The sequence below is a fragment of the Ursus maritimus genome, unplaced genomic scaffold (assembly GCF_017311325.1).
Source record: "Ursus maritimus isolate PB19 unplaced genomic scaffold, ASM1731132v1 scaffold_6, whole genome shotgun sequence".
NCBI classification, from domain to species: Eukaryota; Metazoa; Chordata; class Mammalia; order Carnivora; family Ursidae; genus Ursus; species Ursus maritimus.
In genome coordinates, this window is record NW_024426774.1 from 11,486,622 (window position 1) to 11,505,880 (window position 19,259).

General features: G+C 37.4%; 1 protein-coding gene across 1 annotated transcript in view; it reads left to right on the forward strand.

Annotated features, from left to right (window-relative positions):
* Positions 1-19,259, forward strand: part of DDX1 (DEAD-box helicase 1) — a 33,943-nt gene that overhangs the window by 9,110 nt on the left and 5,574 nt on the right. Inside the window, exons 8-19 of the mRNA XM_040622889.1 lie at positions 678-761; positions 1,139-1,215; positions 1,892-1,964; positions 3,699-3,775; positions 3,890-4,004; positions 4,737-4,875; positions 9,293-9,353; positions 12,561-12,659; positions 13,502-13,591; positions 14,516-14,704; positions 15,372-15,423; positions 17,198-17,344. Coding sequence (XP_040478823.1) covers positions 678-761; positions 1,139-1,215; positions 1,892-1,964; positions 3,699-3,775; positions 3,890-4,004; positions 4,737-4,875; positions 9,293-9,353; positions 12,561-12,659; positions 13,502-13,591; positions 14,516-14,704; positions 15,372-15,423; positions 17,198-17,344 — 1,203 coding nt within the window. The remainder of the gene's footprint in view (positions 1-677; positions 762-1,138; positions 1,216-1,891; positions 1,965-3,698; positions 3,776-3,889; positions 4,005-4,736; positions 4,876-9,292; positions 9,354-12,560; positions 12,660-13,501; positions 13,592-14,515; positions 14,705-15,371; positions 15,424-17,197; positions 17,345-19,259) is intronic.

Consider the following 19,259-nt stretch of genomic DNA (forward strand, 5'->3'; position numbering starts at 1 on the left):
GATATATTCTCCCATTCCGTGGGCTGCCTCTTAGTTTTTTTGACTGTTTCCTTGGTTGTGCAGAAGCTTTGTATCTTGATGAAGTCCCACAAGTTCATTTTATCTTTTGTTTCTCTTGCCTTTGGAGATGTGTTATGAAAAAGGTTGCTTTGGCCGATGTCGTAGAGGTTGCTGCCTATGTTCTCCTCTAGGATTTTGATGGATTCCTGTCTCACATCGAGGTCTTTCATCCATTTGGAGTTTATCTTTGTGTATGGTGTGAGAGAGTGGTCAAGTTTCATTCTTTTGCATGTAGCTGTCCAATTTTCCCAGCGCCATTTATTGAAGAGACTGTCTTTTTTCCACCGGATGTTTTTTCCTGCTTTATCAAAGATAAGTTGCCCGAAGAGCTGAGGGTCCATTTCTGGGTTCTCTATTCTGTTCCATTGGTCTATGTGTCTGTTTCTGTGCCAGTACCATGCTGTCTTTGTGATCACGGCTTTGTAGTACAGCTCGAAATCCGGCATTGTGATGCCCCCAGTTAAATCAAGGATCTGAAAAGATTTCTACTGTTACAAAAAGGTCTATAGTTCTTCATTCAGAACATACAAAATTGTAATTCAGAAACAATGGGAAAGTGGCTACATGGTAAATGATTCGTAAGTGCATATAAATCTCGAAGTATTTTGCCCTTATAGGGAAGCACTACTATGAAGTATCCTGTCATGACCAAGGATTATGCAGAGTTGGGTGGTCTTCCATGCAGGCTTCCTTAGACCTAGGTAAGCGTTTCTAAAGTTAACTGAATTTACTGGTTTATATTTGCAGATTGTTGACATTTTATTATAGCGGGGAGCGAAATAATAAACTTAACCACACAAAGTTTATATTTTCAAAACTCGGAAATAATAAATCTATGTGTACTTCACTGTGTTCCAAAAAGATTTGAAGTACTAAAAAATACATATTATTACAGAGTAAAACAGGAGGAAGAAGGTTAAGAATATGAGTGAAGTCAGAGCACCGTTAGTATGCGTAAATATTTACCACATGATATTGCATAGATGCTTCAAGTTTTTGTAGTTTGATAGATTTGTACAGAGCTTTTAGTTTTATATTTACTCTTAACCACATAAATAAAATACATTTTAAAATCTAGGTACTGACAAGTTCGGATTTGGCTTTGGTGGAACGGGGAAGAAATCCCATAATAAACAATTTGATAATTATGGAGAGGTAAGTTGTATTATTGACCTGATCGTAGTAAGTTTTCTTGTGTACGTATTTGATCACTTGTGATATGTCTAGGGGTATAAAAGGGACTCTGAAATTCAAGTGGATTTTCTGAATATTTTCCACCGAAAGTTCAGATTTGGATTTCACTGAAGAAAAGTTACAAAATGAGATAAATATTTTTCCCTTATGCCATTTATTAGCCTCTCCAAAATATATTACATTGTCTCTGTTTTCACCCATTTTGATTTTGGCTTTGACTTGAATACATATGTTCTTCTCTTTAGTCGTGGCGAATCTAAGTGTGGTTTTCTGTCAAATCTTTATCTGTAGTAACGTGGATGAGCCTGAATATCATGTTGATTCTAAAAAGCCTGTCAAGATGCCTCTACTGTGATATAGGACATGCTGTAATAGGCTTTTGTTTTCTTGTTAAAGATTTTATTTTTAAGTAATCTCTACACCCAACATGGGGCTTGAACTCAGAACTCTGAGGTCAAGAGTTGTGTGCTACACCAACTGAGCCAGGAGCCCCAATAGGCATTTTTAACACCAACGTTAGAGCTTCAAGGAATGATTTTGAAGCACTGACTATTTTTAATGTAGTTGTATGTGAACTTTTAGCTTTAATTTACGATTTTTCTTTCTATTAACAGCACTTCACTTTCTGCTTTTCTAGGAATTCACTATGCATGATACCATTGGATGTTACCTTGATATAGATAAAGGGCATGTCAAATTCTCCAAAAATGGTAAGCGTTTAATGGATTGCCTTCTTAGAGACGATATGATGCCCAGTATTTGTGATTTGTAATTCCCTTACCCTCTTCTTCAGTCCTCCCTCCTTCCCTGCTCTTCTTTTGAACCAATACCTACTGAGCTTCTACTCAATGCCAGGTACACCGGTAGGTGCTGGAGATAGAGCAGAAGATGGAATAGACAAACATGTTTCGTCTTGTGGCTTACGTACTGGTGGGGGGAGAGACAGATGGGTAATATGTTAGGTTGGAACAAGTGCACTGAAATTGTAATCAGGGTAAGGGGAACGGAGGGTGATAGCAGTCTAGGGGTATGCTACTTTAGACTAGGTGGCCAGAGAATCCTTCTCTGGGAAGGTGCCATTTGAGTAGCACTCTGGATGAGTTGGGTGGTGGGCTGTACAAAAATGTTTAGAGAGTATTTCAAGCAGAGGGAACAGTAAATGCAAAGGCCTTGAGACAAAAGCGTGCTTAAGGTATTTGAGTGACACTGAGGAGGGCAGTGGGTCTGGAACACACTGAGCATGGAGCGGGGTGGTAGAATGTTAGGTCAGTTGAGATAGTGAGGCCAGGCCATATAGGGCCTTCTAGGCCATGATACAAACTTCTGAGTGAGATTGGAAGCCATTATGGTTTTGAGTAGTGAATTGATATCCTCTCTCTTCACTTTCACTGTATCACGGCTTCTGTGTTAAAAACAGAGTGGCAGGCGTGGTAGCAGTAGATAGGGAGCCAGTGGGATGCTGGGGGTTCTATTTGGGGCATATTAAGTTTGAGATACTTATTACACATCTAAGTGGTGAAGTCAAGTAAATGGTTAAATGTGTAAGTCTGGAGGTCAGGGTTGGAGATACAGCTTTGGGAGATGTTGGCTTATAGATGATATTTAAAGCCAGAGGACTGGATGAGATCACCTAGGGAATGAGAGTAGATAAGGAATAGGGGAGATCTGAGTCCTGGGGTGTTCTTTTGGTTAGAAGTCAGCAAATTGAGGAGAATCTTAGCGGAGGTGAAGGAGGAGGAGAACCAAGAGAGATTGATGTCCTGCAGTCCAGGTGAAAAACGTATTTGAAGGAGGGAAGAATCAGATTGTACCCAGTGCTGCTGATGGGTATAGCCTAGAAAGAAAGATGAAGATTAACCACTGGGTTGACAAGTGGATATCACTAATGATCTCTGTTTTGATGAGCGTGACGGGTGAGATGGGGAGAGCCTGATTGGGAATCACTTCAGTAGAGAATGGGATGAAATGAAATGACAGAGTGAAAACTGAAATCAGGGAATTTTACTACAAACGAGAGAAGAAAAATAGAAGGTAAATGAAGGAAGATGTGGATTTAGGGAGGCTGTCTGTGTTTTAATGTTAGAGCATGCTGGTATGCTGTGGACTGCCTCTTTGAAGTGTCCAGTGGAAGTGATCTGGTACGAAGGGAGTGATTGAAAATGTAGAGCGGGAGAAGGGGCACTTGTGGGAGGAAAGTAAAAAAGTGAAGAGTTTGGCATTAGGCAGCCCAGTCTATCCGTGGGGACAGGACGGGACAGCACAAATGTGGGTGGGTTGGTAGACCCGTGGGGACGGGACGGGACAGCACGAATGTGGGTGGGTTGGTAGACCTGCGGGGACGGGATGGGACAGCATGAATGTGGGTGGGTTGGTAGACTGGATGATGTGAGCATGTGGAGGTTCTTTTCTGATCATTTCGCTTTCCTCAATCTCTCTTTTTTTAGGAAAAGACCTTGGTCTGGCATTTGAAATACCACCACATATGAAGAACCAAGCCCTCTTTCCTGCTTGTGTTTTGAAGGTAATCAGAAAAATGTTTGCTATGTTTATAAGCTACTTTGATCTGCTTTATTTTGTACTGGTTAGTTTGCTGTTAGGTTAAGAATTTTCATTTTCTCCCTTTATTCCATGCTAGAATGCCGAACTAAAATTTAACTTCGGTGAAGAAGAATTTAAGTTTCCACCAAAAGATGGTTTTGTTGCTCTTTCCAAGGCATCGGATAGTTATGTTGTTAAATCACAGCACACAGGTATTGCTCTTGAGTGGGTAAGAATTGCAAGAATGGGGTACTGGCGAAAACTTCAGTAAGGAGGCTGCTCGTAGTGAGTGAGTTACACATGCTCCCTGTGCTGGTTCAGTCACACCTTTTTACTTAACACATCAGTAGAATTCAGTTTCAGAACCTAATTCATAAACTCTTGAGTATTTGGTTTCAGTTTATGCATTTGGGGGAACCCGATCATGTTGATGATACCTAGTATTTATAAAATTGTGCTTATTAAGTGCCTTGGCACTGTGTTACATTCTTTACATAGATTATTTAACCTTCACAACCCTATAAGGTAGTACTCTTCCCATTTTACAGACAAAGACCTCGAGGAATAGGGACTTGACGTAACTTGCCCAAGGTCACACAGCAAGTAAGTGGTAGAACTGAATTTAAACCCAAGCAGTTGGATTCCAAAACTCATACTCTTATCATTCTGTTGGCTAATTTAATTCAGTTACTTAAAGTAAATACATTTCATAGCTTGTTTACTTTATCACGAAACATATAATCAATTGCAGTCATTGCAAGTAAATTTAAAGAAGCCGTAGTTCATTTTAGGAATCTTAGCTTTACTTTGTTTTATGACCATCTCCTATAGTTTTTGACAGTTGTTATTGAAAATTTTGATATTGGAATATTTATGCTCATGCTTTACAAGTAAAGGTACTGAGGTGTGATTTGAACATGTTCCACTGGTTTTTATTTTTTAAGGTAATGCGCAGGTGGCACAAACAAAGTTTCTCCCCAATGCTCCGAAAGCTCTCATCGTCGAGCCCTCCCGAGAGTTAGCTGAACAGACTTTGAATAACGTCAAGCAATTTAAGAAATATATTGATAATCCTAAATTAAGGTAAAGCTTCCTTTTGTGCTCAAATGCCTGTTGTTTTTAGGTTTGAGGTGGTGTGGAAGAAGAGTAAGACAAAAAAAATGAGGTAGAAATTCAGTATGCGTACATACGCGCATGTGTGAGTGTGTAACTATTTAACTTTGATATAGAGTAGCAATTAGTGTTTATATAAAACAAGTATTTTTTTTGTTTGTTTTGTTTTGTTTTTTGAGGGGGGGAGAAAGAGCGGGTGCTCTCACGCGCTGGGGTTGGGGAGGGGCTGAGAGAATCTTAAGCAGGCTCTACTCCCAGCCCAGAGCCCGAGGAGGCTGGATATCGCAACGCTGAGATCAAAAATTGAGCTGAAATCAAGAGTTGGATGCCACCCAGGCACCTCTAAAACTCCTGTTTGATAAGTTGGTTCAAAAATAAGCAAATTGAGATTTTTCTCTTACATGAAATGTCATGGTTTGCAAAACAGTATCACTAAAAATTAACTTTTTATTTTGTATTTTTTAAAGATTTATTTTAGAGGCAGGGTGTGCACATATGCGGGGGTGGGGGGTGCAGAGGGGCACAAGGAGAGGGGAGAGAGAATCTTAAGCAGACTCCTCCCTGAGCAAGCACAGAGCCTGAAGTGGGGCTTAATCCCATGACCCTGAGATCACGGCCTGAGCCAAAGCCAAGAGTTGGAGGCTTAACTGACTGTGCCACCAGGCGCCCCAAAATTAAATTTTTAAAGGGAACATTTCATTCAGTGTTAGATTCATCACTTCACTTGTATAGAAAATACATCACTGTTTCTAGCATGTTGATAAACCGTTTGGGGAAGCTGAGTCTAGCCTGTCTCACAGGGATGAGGGCTTTCACTGGTCACTGCCTCGTCAGAGGCCTCTCGGTGCCACCGGAGGGAGACCCTAAGTTAAGTGATCTTGTGGAGCTTCTTGCTCAGTAGCAACCCCTTTTGTTTTGAGGTAGGCCGGACCTTATAAACTACTCTGAGTTGATTTGTCACTCGATTTTTGTTAATTACCTTTTTTATTAAAACATAATTTTCACACCATAAAATTCACCATTTAAAGTATACAATTCAGTGGGGTTTTTTTGGTTTTTTTGTTTGTTTTGATTTTTAAGTAATCTCTACACCCAGCGTGGGGCCAATTCAGTGGTTTTTGGCATCATCAGGGTGTGCCAGCATCACCGCTGTCTGATTTCAGAAACTTGGAATTGTTGACATCATGCAGGACCATCTTTTTAATACTGATCTTACAAGCTAAACTTACTCAGGGATAAATTATAGTTGATACAGTTTTTTAGGTAAAATAATTCTTAATTTTGTTTTGAGGACTGATGCCGTCACTTATTCGGGAACTATTTGAATACCTACTATGTGTGAAGTTTTAGGCTCAGGATCAGGGACATAACAATGAGAAAGTCCTTGCTTTCACAGAATTAAGTGTGGGAGTGTGGGGATTGTGTGAAAGGGAGAGAAACAATGGAATAAATGGGGTAAAATGCCTTGGGGATACGATAGGGAAAGTCACTGTAGGAGGACACAACCAGGGCATCTGCTTCGTGTAAGGGACTTGGAATTCTTCGTAAGAGAGTGTTTTTTGGAAGAATGTAAAATGCTAACATGAATGGATTTTTGTGCTGTAATTATGTGTAGAGGTTAACATGCTTATGAACAGGGACTGGAAGGGAAGATGAATAATAAAATCAATTTATTTGTTAAGAAGGTAAAATTGTGGTTTACTCATTTTGGTGTTCTGTACAAAGGAGCCTTCCTTGAAAACCCAGCTCAAGTGCTAGTCTGTGACGCTGACTTGGTTATACCAGCCCAGTTCTTTCTCCCTCCTTGGATACCACTGACTGTGTATGCCTCACCTTAGTCCTTACACACTGTCACATGTTAGTGTTCCTTGTTTTAAATATGCATAGCTTTGCTCATCCTAGCTTAGTTTTACAATCCTTAAGACAGGGTCTGTTCTTTTATATTCCCCAAGCCTACAGTGCTTTGCATACAGGCATAGATTGGGGTGTGTGTGTGTGTATTCTTCTGCTAAATTTATAGGGATACATATATCTGATAAGGAAAGTGGGTAAGAGTATTATAGGAGAAGAAATGATAGATTTAAGGACCATAGATTCCAAACCTGGAAACTTAGGGACCTTATTTAAAGATACAAATTATTTATTGTTTCTCTTTTGGATATATTGAATCAGAATTTCCAGGGAATAGGAATTAGAATTTGTTTTCTTAAAAATGGCAGCTCTTCCAGGTGATTCTTATATAGATAATGTGGCATCTAATATTACCAGATTTAGGAAATGTAATGGCTCTAGAGTGGTAAGTGGTTAGGGAATATGCCAAGATAATGGACATTTATAGGTGAGAAAGCGCTTTGTGTTATTTCTCCTATCTGAATTGTTCAAGATGAAGATAGGAAACCATAAAGCCAATTTTTAAATCAGTCGTGGTGTTACAAGGCTCATTGTTAAAGTCATCTACTTTCTTAGTGTGCTCTGGGATTTTTTAAAAGACTAATCATTAAGAATAAAATTAATAAAGGAAGATACATGGTTAATATTTCTGATTGAAAGTTACCTGGCTGTATCAGGAAATAATTTTGCCTGCTTTATAAGACGGAGACAATCATTTTGTAAATAGCTTTAGTGAGATCTAATTCACATACCATACAATCCACTCTTTCAAGTGTTAGGTTGCTTTTAGTTTTTATTATGTTCACAGTTGTACAGCTATCACCAAAACTAGTTTTTAAACTTTTTCCTAACCCTCAAAGGAAACACTGTACCTGTTAACAGCCATTAGGTGTCCTCCTGACCTCGCCATGCCGAGGCAGCCACTGATTTATTATCTGTCTGTAGATTTGCCTATTTTGGACTTTTTACATGAATGGGATTGGGTGATACATGCTCTTTTGTGACTGGCCCTCTCCCTTAGCATGATGTTGTCAGGGTTCGTTCATGACACAGCGTGGATCATTGCTTAGTTTTTTTTATTGCCAAAAACTATCCCCTTTATATGCACTCACCATGTTTTTGCTTATGAATCCATGATGGACATTTGGGTTGTTACCACTTTTTGGCTACTGTGTTGTGAACATTAGTGTGCAAGATTTTACTATTCATCTTCCCTTCCAGTCCCAGTTCATTTCTTCTGGCTATATACCTAGGAGTGGAATTGCTGGATCATATAGTAACTTCATGTTCAGTGTTTTCAGGCACAGCCCAACTGTGTTCTAAAGTGACAACACCGCCTTACATTCCTACTAGTAACGTGTAGGGGTTCCAGTTTCTCCAAATCCTCATCAACACTTCCCTCTCATTTTGATTGTAGCCGTCCTAAGAGGACTCTAATAGGTGTGAAGTAGTATCTTACTATGGTTTTGATTTGCATTTTCCTAATAGCTAATGATGTTGAACATATTTTCTTATGCTTCTTGGCCATCTGTAACGTCCACATTCTTTGCCTATTTTTCAGTCGGGTTGTCTTTTTGTTGAGCTATGAGAGTTCTTTATATAGTCTGATACCCATGTAATAGTATTTATTAGATAAAGGATTTGCAAATATCTTCACCCTCTTGGTAGTGTCTTTGAAGTACAAAAGTTTTTAATATCGATGAAGTCCAATTCATTTTTTTATTTGTTGCTTTTGTTTTTGTTGTTGTATATGATGAGACTTTGCCTAACCCAAAGTCGTGAAAATTTACCCCTATGTTTTCTTCTAAGAGTTTTATAGTTTTATGTCTTATAATTGCACCTGTAATTCATTTTGAGTTAATTTTTGTGTGTAGTATAAAGAAGAGGTTTAACTTCATTCTTTTGCATGTGCATATCCATTTGTTCCAGCACCATTTGTTGAAAAGGCTGTTCTTTCCCCCCCCATAGAATTGCCTTGGTATAAGGTGATCTTTTTAACCTAAACATTAAAAAATTTTTTATTAGGAATGAGAAAAATTCAAACAATACAAAAGAATATCCTGATAAAAGTAAGTCTGTCAACTTTTCCCCTCAGCTTTTAGTTATCCTACCCAGAGGCAACTTGTAAAAATTGATATTTATATATTCTTTCAGAGATATTTTGTACACCTACAACCACAAATGTTCAAGAAGGTAGATTGAAAGCAGATTTTTGGGTGCCAGGAATTAATGTAGTACAGGAGGACATGGAGACGAGTGAGAACCAGCGTCTCCTGGGTTCTGAGCTTTCACGTGCTGCTCACTCAGCACGTCGGCTGCTCTAGCATTTATGTGGCTGCTGCAAGTGTGCTTGGTTTCCACCCTTCGCCGGCCTTTCATTGTAGATTCTTTCTCAGTTACTTAACTCAACCGTAATCCACTTAAAGGAAGTGGATGTAAGTCAAACAATAAGGCAAGCTTCCTTTTTCTACGTTATCATTATGGTATTTTATTTCAGGGAGCTTCTGATAATTGGAGGTGTTGCAGCGCGGGATCAGCTCTCTGTTTTGGATAATGGGGTAAGTTGTACTTTTAAAATTTTTAAGAGGTTACATTATGAGTTGTCATTTTGGCAGTGTAGTTCTGTTGTGTTTCAAGAAAAATCAAGTGAGGCTGAAATGAGCACAAGATGAAAACAAAATTTGTTCAAAAACATGTTGCAAGTATGTCTTTTCTTTTCCCAGGAGTATATAGCTCAGTAGTTATTCCAAACCCCTCGTGCACAATTCAGCATACGTCATTTTTTTTTTCTTTTGGTTTACCTTGTGAGCACTTGGAGGATTTTCTTCTTGCTTTCTCATGAATTAAGAGTCCTTTGTTTTAGGAATAATGGAAAAAGAAGAAACTGGAGTTAAGAATAGAAATGGAAATCAAGGGGATTGCAGAGAATGTGGACATTTTGGCAGTGACCCAAGGGAAGGATGAAAAGTGATAAACTTTGGTTTCAGGAGGAGGGAAATGAGTTCAGATATGGGTCAGGGGTCTTACAGAGGGTGCGCAGGCATGCAGTTACAAAGGACAAAGCTAGGACCGGGATCCTCATTATTGGGGAATATTCTTAACTGGCTGCACTCATCAGTTCTGTGAAGCTAGATATAGCTAGGACTTCATAAAATATTTCATATGTATGAAATAACTTGCCCCTTTCAAATTTCTCTTCCATTTCCTTTCCTAAATATTTCAACATTTAATCTAACCCACCTGATACTGAGTCACAGCGAGGAAATATGTCCACTTCCTTCAGTTCCATTGGTGCCCCTGTCAAATGAAATTTTATGCCATATGGTTTAGATTGACCCGATATGACATATTAAAAGCAAGGAATCCTATTACTGTACTTGTTAATACTATTTTAAGATAGTAATATTGCTTTGATATGTTCTTATTTGCTGTGCTCTATTTTTTAGTGGTCGTAAGAGATTTAATGTTCATTCCCATTCTTGGCTCCTCAAACCCAAATCCATTTTCCTCATAAGTTATTAAGCTTCTTAACTCCTATTTTCCAGCTGCGGAGCTTTTAGGGAATTCTATTTGCTTCTGTCAGTCATATCTAAAATTTGGTACTGGCTAAATCCAATGGCAATGTTATTCTGTGGGTTTCTTGACAGGATTCAGTTCCTTTCTACTTAGGGAATCTAATATGTTTTCTTTCTGCTCTTTCCATCTGTATTCTCTCCTCCTGTGATCTCCCTCACCCTCTGTCTCAGCCTTAGTCTTATGTTGGGTCTTGTGCTGGGCTAGAAGTCGGCTTTGGAGTGAAAGAGTAGAACTATGTAATTACAATTTTAAAAAGTTGCTCAGTTATGCAACATGTGCAGTTGAGGCCTAGAGGAGTAGAAGTCGGTGCTATTATACAGGTTTTTCCAGTTCGTCGTTTTTTTAAACCTGAGAGACCTAGTGTCTGTATTTCACATAGAGTTTTCATGCTAACTTTAGCTGCTGAAATTGAGGAGGGTGGAAACTCACATGTGGGTTGGAATCCTATAGTAAAGAGATGTTACACACAGAACCAGAATGATACTTTGTTCATTGCTGTGTACAGCACCTGTCGCAGCGCTTGGCATGTATTTGGTTCTTAATACATTTAACAGGCATTATCTTCATATTTTCAGGCAATATTCTCTACATTGAACTGAGACTTATAGTTATCAGTACAAATGAAACAATAACTTCAGAAAAGCCTTTTATTTTTCAGGGGATATAAATGCCTCATATTGGTTCAAATTAAAAGTCCTGTTCTGTGCAGTATTCTGCTTTTTCAAGGGGTGAGATGTTGAAGTAATGATACTACAGTGATAAATTTGTTTGGAGAAAGTTTTATGGTTTTAGTCTACAGTGGAGAAAACAATTAAGAATAGAAGTGAGTTTTCAGGCCGATTAATAGAGAAGTTTTATTTTAAATTGCCTAATTTTAATTGAATAATTTTATATAATATCTTATTTGTGCTCACCCACTTTTATACACTTTTAAAATAACTTACCTTTATTGGCTACTTTCTGGAAATGGACTAAGCACAGCTAAATGCTTTACGTATATTTTCTTACTCAGTTCTCACAGTAGCCCTCTGAGATGGCACTCTTCCTCATTTTTACATATTAGGAAGAGGACTTACACTAAATATTAAGTCACTTGCGCAAGATCTTATGACTCCGAGGTAGAGCTTACTTCAAAGCCCATATTCCTGATTACTATGAACATGATTAAAAGATGTGTGTGTGAATGGAAAATGTTGTTCATTGTTTATGCTGGTGTGGGGGTTCATTATTCTCTTCCCTTTGAGTATGTTTGAGAATTTTTATAATAAAAAGCTAAATAAACTTTGTTCTTCATTTAGACCTTTTCTCATGTTTGGACTGAGTTTGAGATCCCAGTTTGGGTACTTAAAAGCTGTATCAGTTAAGTTTTTGTGATTTCAGTATTCTAAACTTCAGTTTCCTCATTTAAAAATAGGAATAATTGGGGCACCTGGATGGCTTAGTTGGTGAAGCATCTGATTGTTGATGTCAGCTCAGGTGTTGAACTCAGGGTCATGAGCTCAAGCCCCATGTTGGGCTCCACACCGGGCATGGAGCCTACTTAAAAAAAAAAAAGGAATAATAATAGTAGTGTTTTCTTTAGTGGTCATGAGATGATACAGTACTGGTAAAACATTAACACAGTGCCTGTTCATTATAAGCACTTGACAAGTAGTGATTATTGTGTTCCGAGGTAGTCAGATCATCGTCGTCATCAACTAGAACTACATTTATCGAGCATCTGGCATACTAGGCATCAGGTGCTTTACGTATCTGTCCCTCAGTTGTCACAGCCATCTTGCAACGCCGAAGGTGTTGCCCATTTCAAAAAAGAGAAAGTTGACACTAGAAGAGATGAACGAAGTTGAGGTCACACAGCTGGGTAATGGTGGAGCTGGGATTTGAATCCTGGTTTGATTTCAGAGTTCCATAAACTCATTCACTCAGAAAATACAAATTTTATGTATTAGACTGTACGTAACAGTTAAGGATGTCAAAATCAGTTACCAAAATCTTCATATGAACTCCAAACCAAATACAGGTTTGGTAATAGGGCATTATCTACAGCTCCTGTTCTGAGAATTTGGGGCTGATGGTGACCGCTTCAGTATGTGTGTTTCCACTGTAAGTGAACCACTGTTGGTTACTGTTTCACAGTGATTGTAATAGTGCTTTGGTTTTCATCAGGTGCTTCTTTTGATACTTTTCAGGTAGATATAGTCGTTGGCACTCCAGGAAGACTAGATGATTTGGTGTCAACTGGAAAGCTGAACTTATCCCAAGTTCGATTCCTGGTCCTGGATGAAGCTGTATGTTGAAATATAGTCATGCTTTAAAAAAAAAATGTTTGTTTATGTTTTTGGAGATAAAAATATGTAAAATGATAAAAAAAAAAAACACAATTCAGTCATGATCCCAATACCTAGAAATAATCATTATTACCAGTTTGGTACATTTCACATTCCTTATATAATATAAAGACTTATTTTATGTGGTAAATCAAGCTGTGTGAATCTAGGAAATCTTTTTTTTTCCTCAATGAAGTATCATAAGTATTTCGTGTCCTTATTTGTGAACAGTTTTTAAAGGCTGTCTAGTTCTCTATTACATGAATTCTTCATGGTTTATTTAACCACTCGTGTGACTAGATATGTAGATTTGTTTTTTACTCCGAATAGCTGTCTTTGTTGTTACATAGATTATTTTACACGTTACAATTATTTCTTCCTGTCATAGTTGCACAGTGTGAACTCTAAGGACATTAATGTCTTGGAGGATCTTGAGACGTACTTCCAAAGTATTTTCAAGATGAGGTGGTTTTTTTAGCACTGAGGATTTTTGTTTTCATTTTTTCATATTAAAATCGTATGTTTAAAGGTATGTGGTAGGAGCTGTTATCTCTCGTATTCGTTCTGGATTACTGGAGTATAGTTTTTGGATTGCTTATTGTCAGCTTTTTCATATTTTAGTCACATGGAATTTAAAGTTGGATTTATAACTTGTCTTTATCTTATAGAAAATAACCATTTTGAGAATATGGGGATATGCGTGCTTATGAATTCATTTCCATTATCTTTCTACATTTAATTTACAAAAAAAAGATTCAGGTATTGATTTAAAAAATGTTTGCTTTTCTTTGCTTCTCACTCAGGATGGGCTTCTTTCTCAAGGTTACTCCGATTTTATAAATAGGATTCACAATCAGATTCCTCAGATTACCTCTGATGGGAAAAGACTTCAGGTATGAAATGATGGATGCACTTTAAAATAGTGTTAATGCTTATTTTGTTTTGTTTTACATTTTGTTTTAGTGTTTTCTGATTAAGTTAACTGCTGTATAAAACATTTTGTTACCTGAGTAAATAGTACGCACAAAGAAACGGTCTTAAAAGCTGCTCGTAGAAATGCAGGAGAAGGGAACTTGAGGAAATTAGGTGTCACCGAGGATAAGTAAAAAATTCCTAGTTGTTTTTCTCTCCAGAGCATTCCAATTTATATTCCAGACTCTGAGTACTGCTTCCTGTTTGAGGAGGCAATATCTTTTTTTTTTTTTTAAAGATTTTACTTATTTATTTGACAGAGAGACAGCCAACGAGAGAGGGAACACAAGCAGGGGGAGTGGGAGAGGAAGAAGCAGGCTCCCAGCGTAGGAGCCTGATGTGGGGCTCGATCCCAGAACGCTGGGATCACGCCCTGAGCCGAAGGCAGACGCTTAACGACTGAGCCACCCAGGCACCCCTGAGGAGGCAATATCTTGAGCTGTTGAAAAACAGTTGTTTCTTTTGTAATTATTTCTTAAAATACTACTCTTATTTTTCTCCCCCGTCTTCCCTAGGAAGAATTTAAGAGGTAGAGGAGGCTTTAAGGGGAAGAGAAGGGAATAAATAGTAACTTAAGATTTCAGATCTTCAGAAACCTCTTCATCTCAGTCTTTGTAGGACCATGTAGAATCGGCATGGTTTCTGTGGCAGTGAGGGGACTCAGTGTGAGCGAGGGGACTGTAGTTCAGAGAGAATAACGAGCCCAAAGTCACGCCACTAGTGCTGCTGCAGGGTCAGGTATTAAACTCATCTGTAGATTCTGGATTTACGTACTTTGGGCCCCACATTAGTATTCATATGGTAGAATTATTATTGTTGATGTAAATTTTTTATTTCCCTCTTAGGTGATTGTTTGCTCTGCTACTTTGCATTCTTTTGATGTGAAGAAGCTGTCTGAGAAGATAATGCATTTTCCCACATGGGTTGATTTAAAAGGAGAAGACTCCGTTCCGGACACTGTACACCATGTTGTTGTCCCAGTGAATCCCAGAACTGACAGACTCTGGGAAAGGCTTGGGAAAAACCACATTAGAGTGAGTACTTTATCCTGTTAACATTTGTGGAGAATAAAACTTCCTAAACTAGCTTAACCTTGGGCTCTTAGTGATGCTTATAGCCAAATATTGTACCTAAGAAAAGAGAAGTCCAGCACATTGACCAGGAAAGTTTAGGCCTTGAGAGCATGGAGTAAGTGATAGGCTTTTATTTTTTTTCTCTGTAAGAGTTATTTTTAATGATCATCTTCCTTGATGTAATTTTGATAAATGAGTAGGATTATTCATATACATAGATCTAATTTCAGATACAATGATTGCTATTTTTAATATTATTTTAGTGTCCTCTTGAGGTTCCGTATTTTCCTAAAAATCAATTTCATGTGTCTATCTGGTCTTTCTTTCCCCCACTGTTCTTAGATTTACCTTTTTAAAATAAGGGTGTATTATGTATTGTAAATATACAATATTCTATAAGCCACCTTTGTGTTTTTATTGTTACATTTAAAATTGATTAGCCTTAGACCCACAGTTAATAAAGAGTTCTCTAAATCTGAAGAATGGTTTTGCCTACATACTCTAAAGATGTATGTCTGAAATGCAGTCTACAGTTAGATACATTTTTCCCTTAAAAAAAAAAATGATACCTGTTTGGAATCCTTACTTAGCCACTTGCTCCCCCTTTTTTATCATTTTCTTTTGATAGACTGATGATGTTCATGCAAAAGATAACACAAGACCTGGTGCTAATAGTCCGGGTAAGTTGAATGAATGAATGAGTGAGTGAATGAATGAGTGAGTGAATGAATGAATGGGTGAATGAATTAATCAATGGTGTTGGAAGATTTTGAAAACAAATTGGTTTGTTTTATTGAATTTATGCCTTATTTTCATGAAGGATTTGAGGTGACCTATAAAATTAGAATAGGAAATCTGAAAATAAAAGCAACAAAAATAATAAGGAAATGGGGGAAATGGCTGATACCAGTCAACTTAGAGCAGTATTAATCACTGAATTACAGATGTTAGTCTCCTGGCATCTATGTCACAAATATTTTGAATTTTTGAATTCTTATTTATCATAGGATATCAGCAGATTTCTCTGGCAACAGATTTTATATTGGTCCTGAATTCCAGGAGAAATGTCACATAGATTCTTCATTGAGGGAATTAAGTAATAAAGGAAAATGTCTTTAGCTTACAACTTTGTGAAAGATACAGAAATTATCTTGAAATATTTATCTATTCTTTTTGTATCTGGTAAAGTATACTTGACACAGAATTTCCCATTTTAACCATTTTCAAGTGGATCAAGTTCAGTGGCATGAAGTACATTCCTACTTTGCATCATTGCCACCATCCATCTCCAGGACTTTTTCATCCTCCTAAACTGAATATCATTAAATCATTAAATATTTATCAGTTTTTAAAAAGCTGAACAGTTAATTCAATGAAGATACTTTTGTGCAGAGCAGAGACCATTTGTTTCAGGTGCATAATATTTTAAAGATCTACGGACGGGCAACATTGTTTTGCCAGGATAGTGCTTATGGTAGATTTCAGACCTAAAGTAGATTTCAGACCTATTAAGCTGCATGGTTGATGTCAGATGTCTCATGTGGATCATTGGGAAGGGTGAGACTGCATTTGCTTCACAGTTGGATTCATGGGTAGGTTTATGACAAGTATCTGAAAAGTGAATTTTCTGAAATCTTGATTAAATGGAGTCCCTTTGGATTCAGTTTTATGTGCAGTTCCGAATTTATATACAAAGAGCATGCTCAACTAGCCTTATTGTTGGAAAAGGGCAGAGACACTGATGGTTCAAAATCGTGTATCCTCCCACTGTTTAAGAATTCATTTTATAAAATAAAAATTGTTACTTCATATATTTTTTTCTTGTAAATGTTTTGCGTAGTTTATACAACAATTACATATGACTAGACAGAAATGTAATGGGTTACAGAATTAAAATTTCGCATTAGATAGTTGGTAAGTATAGCACAGCTTCCCACCAAAACAGAGATGGCAGGTGATGGCTGAGAAATGACTTAGTTTGATGTACAGTTTTTATTCCATAGAAAGAAGTATGAAGTTTCTGATGTTAGACTGATTTAAAAAGTACACTGATTCTTTTTAAAAGCACTTATTGAGCAGTTAGGGAAGTTAATGCAAGGCAGAGTATGATGAGTTGTCCATGAGAGGGAGGAACAGAGCTTTGTCGTAGGTGTGAAGTTCTGTTTCCTTGTGTGTTTACGTGTCTGTTTTCCCTCATAAGAGGTATGGGTATAGGTGTTTTGGTGCCCCATAAGCTGGCACAAACGTACGTTAACAGAAATAGGAATAAATGAGTGAATGGATATTCTCACTATTTCGTCCTATCTTAATATTACTTATTTTTGTCTGTAATACTTACATTAAAGCAGAGTGTTTTAGGTGCGTTAAGCAGTAAGTGTATGACTGTAATTATGTGTGTTTATAACAATTTTAGATTGAAATTCTTTTTCCATTTTTGTTGTTATGATATTCAAGAGATGTGGTCTGAAGCTATTAAAATCCTGAAGGGGGAGTATGCTGTCCGGGCAATCAAGGAACACAAGATGGATCAAGCAATTATTTTCTGTAGAACCAAAATTGACTGTGATAACTTGGAGCAATATTTTATGCAACAAGGAGGAGGTAATGTTTCCTCACTTGAAATAAATTGTGTTTATTTCCTCATTTAATAGGTTATTAGTCTCATGTTGATGCAGTCTAGAATGCATGCACAGGATTTAAAGTAGTGATGGTGCATTGTAAGTGTCTGTGCTTATCCAGTATTTCGTATGCTCAGCCCTGGGGGACAGTGCGGGCTTTCCACGCAGGGACAGGTTCATCACAGCTTTCGGAGGCCCTGCTGTCATTTGGAAGAAGGGTAATGTTACTGATTAACTTTAATGTTAAAATTTCAAGTATAATTATTAAATAATAGAATGTATGTCTTCTAAGCCAATAAATGAGGAAAAAGGCATCTTAAAAAGGCTAAGAAAGCAAGAGGAGAAATAATAAGAAAAAGCAGAATGGTTAGAAATTACAGAGTAAGATGGCTGGTGGAAAAGTCCGAGTATAGAAATAAACACTATGTATCAGTGGACTAAAGTCCTCGGTTAAAAGGCATAGATGGTTTGACTGGATAAAATCTAGCTATATGCTGTTTACTAGAGATCTACTTAAAACCTGAGGACATGGACAGATGGAAAGGGGCTGAAGAAATATATGTGTCAGCTAAACTACTAATCAAAAGAAAGTCGGTCTAGCTATATTAACGAGATGCAGTAGAATTTAAGACAAAAATATGAACTAGAAATAAAGGTCACTGTGTAATAAAATATTTAATCCGCAATGACTATATGATGATTCTAATGTTATGTTCCTTGTAACATGAAATAAAGAAACCAACATGAAGAAGTGCTCAACACGCTCAGTCGTTAGGGCCGTGCAAAATCGCAGTGTAATAGCACTGTGTGCTCAGTGCGATGGCTAGAGTAAACACACGATGCCACATTTTGGCGAGGATGTGGAGCAACTGGACCACTCCCACCATGGCTGTACAGCCACGTTGGTGAAAGTTCTTACATTTATAAATAAAATTAACATTGCTATCTTATGGCTTAGTAATTCAACTTGTAAATATTTACTCAAGATAAGTAAAATTTATCCAAGATTTATTGACAAAAGCTATGGGCAAGAATGGTCATAGCAGCTTTATTTATAATAGCCCCAAACTGAAGATACTCCAGGTGGCTGTCAGTAGGGGAATGGCTTAAACCATATGTGACATATTTATTCAGTGGAATACTGCTCAGTGATACAAAGGAATGGACTATTGGTGGACTCAACAACTGTGGGTAAATCTCAGGCATCTTGCAGAATGAAAGATTTTTCACACAAGCCTATATACTGTATGATTCCATTTGTGTGAAGTTCTAGAAGAGTCAAAATTAATCTGTTATGTGAAAAAAACCACAAAAAACAACAGTGGCTTTTCCCTAGCAGAATGGGAGTAGGGTTAACCTGGAAAGGGCATGGAGGGTACTTTGTGGGGTGACATTCGTATTCTCTGTCTTGTTAGGGCTTTGGGCTACATAGGTGCATACATTTGTCAGAACTCAGCAGACATACACTTAAGATTTGTACATTTCCTTGTATGTAACTTTTACCTTGAAGGAAAACCGTAAAACCTAAACAAACAACTGCATTTTAGTTAATGAGATGAATGCTGAACTGTGTACAGATATTTGCAATTTTCATTGAAATGCATCAAAAATATAAAAATGAATTGATAGGAGAAAGGGCTAGCTAGGCAGTAAAGGAAATGTAGTAAATGTTAAATGGTATAATGTAGGAGGTGAAGATATAGATACTCATTTTTAGAATCCTTTCATTATTGCTGTGTTTGAAAATATAATGTAAAAATATATAAAAAATGGACATATGTCCAAGGTAACAGATAAATCCTGCTTTCATAATGGGGAGAACTCTAACACATCTTTTTTTATAATTGATGTACATCAAAGAGCCAGGAAACTCGAACAGTTTAAAAAGTTTAAACTAA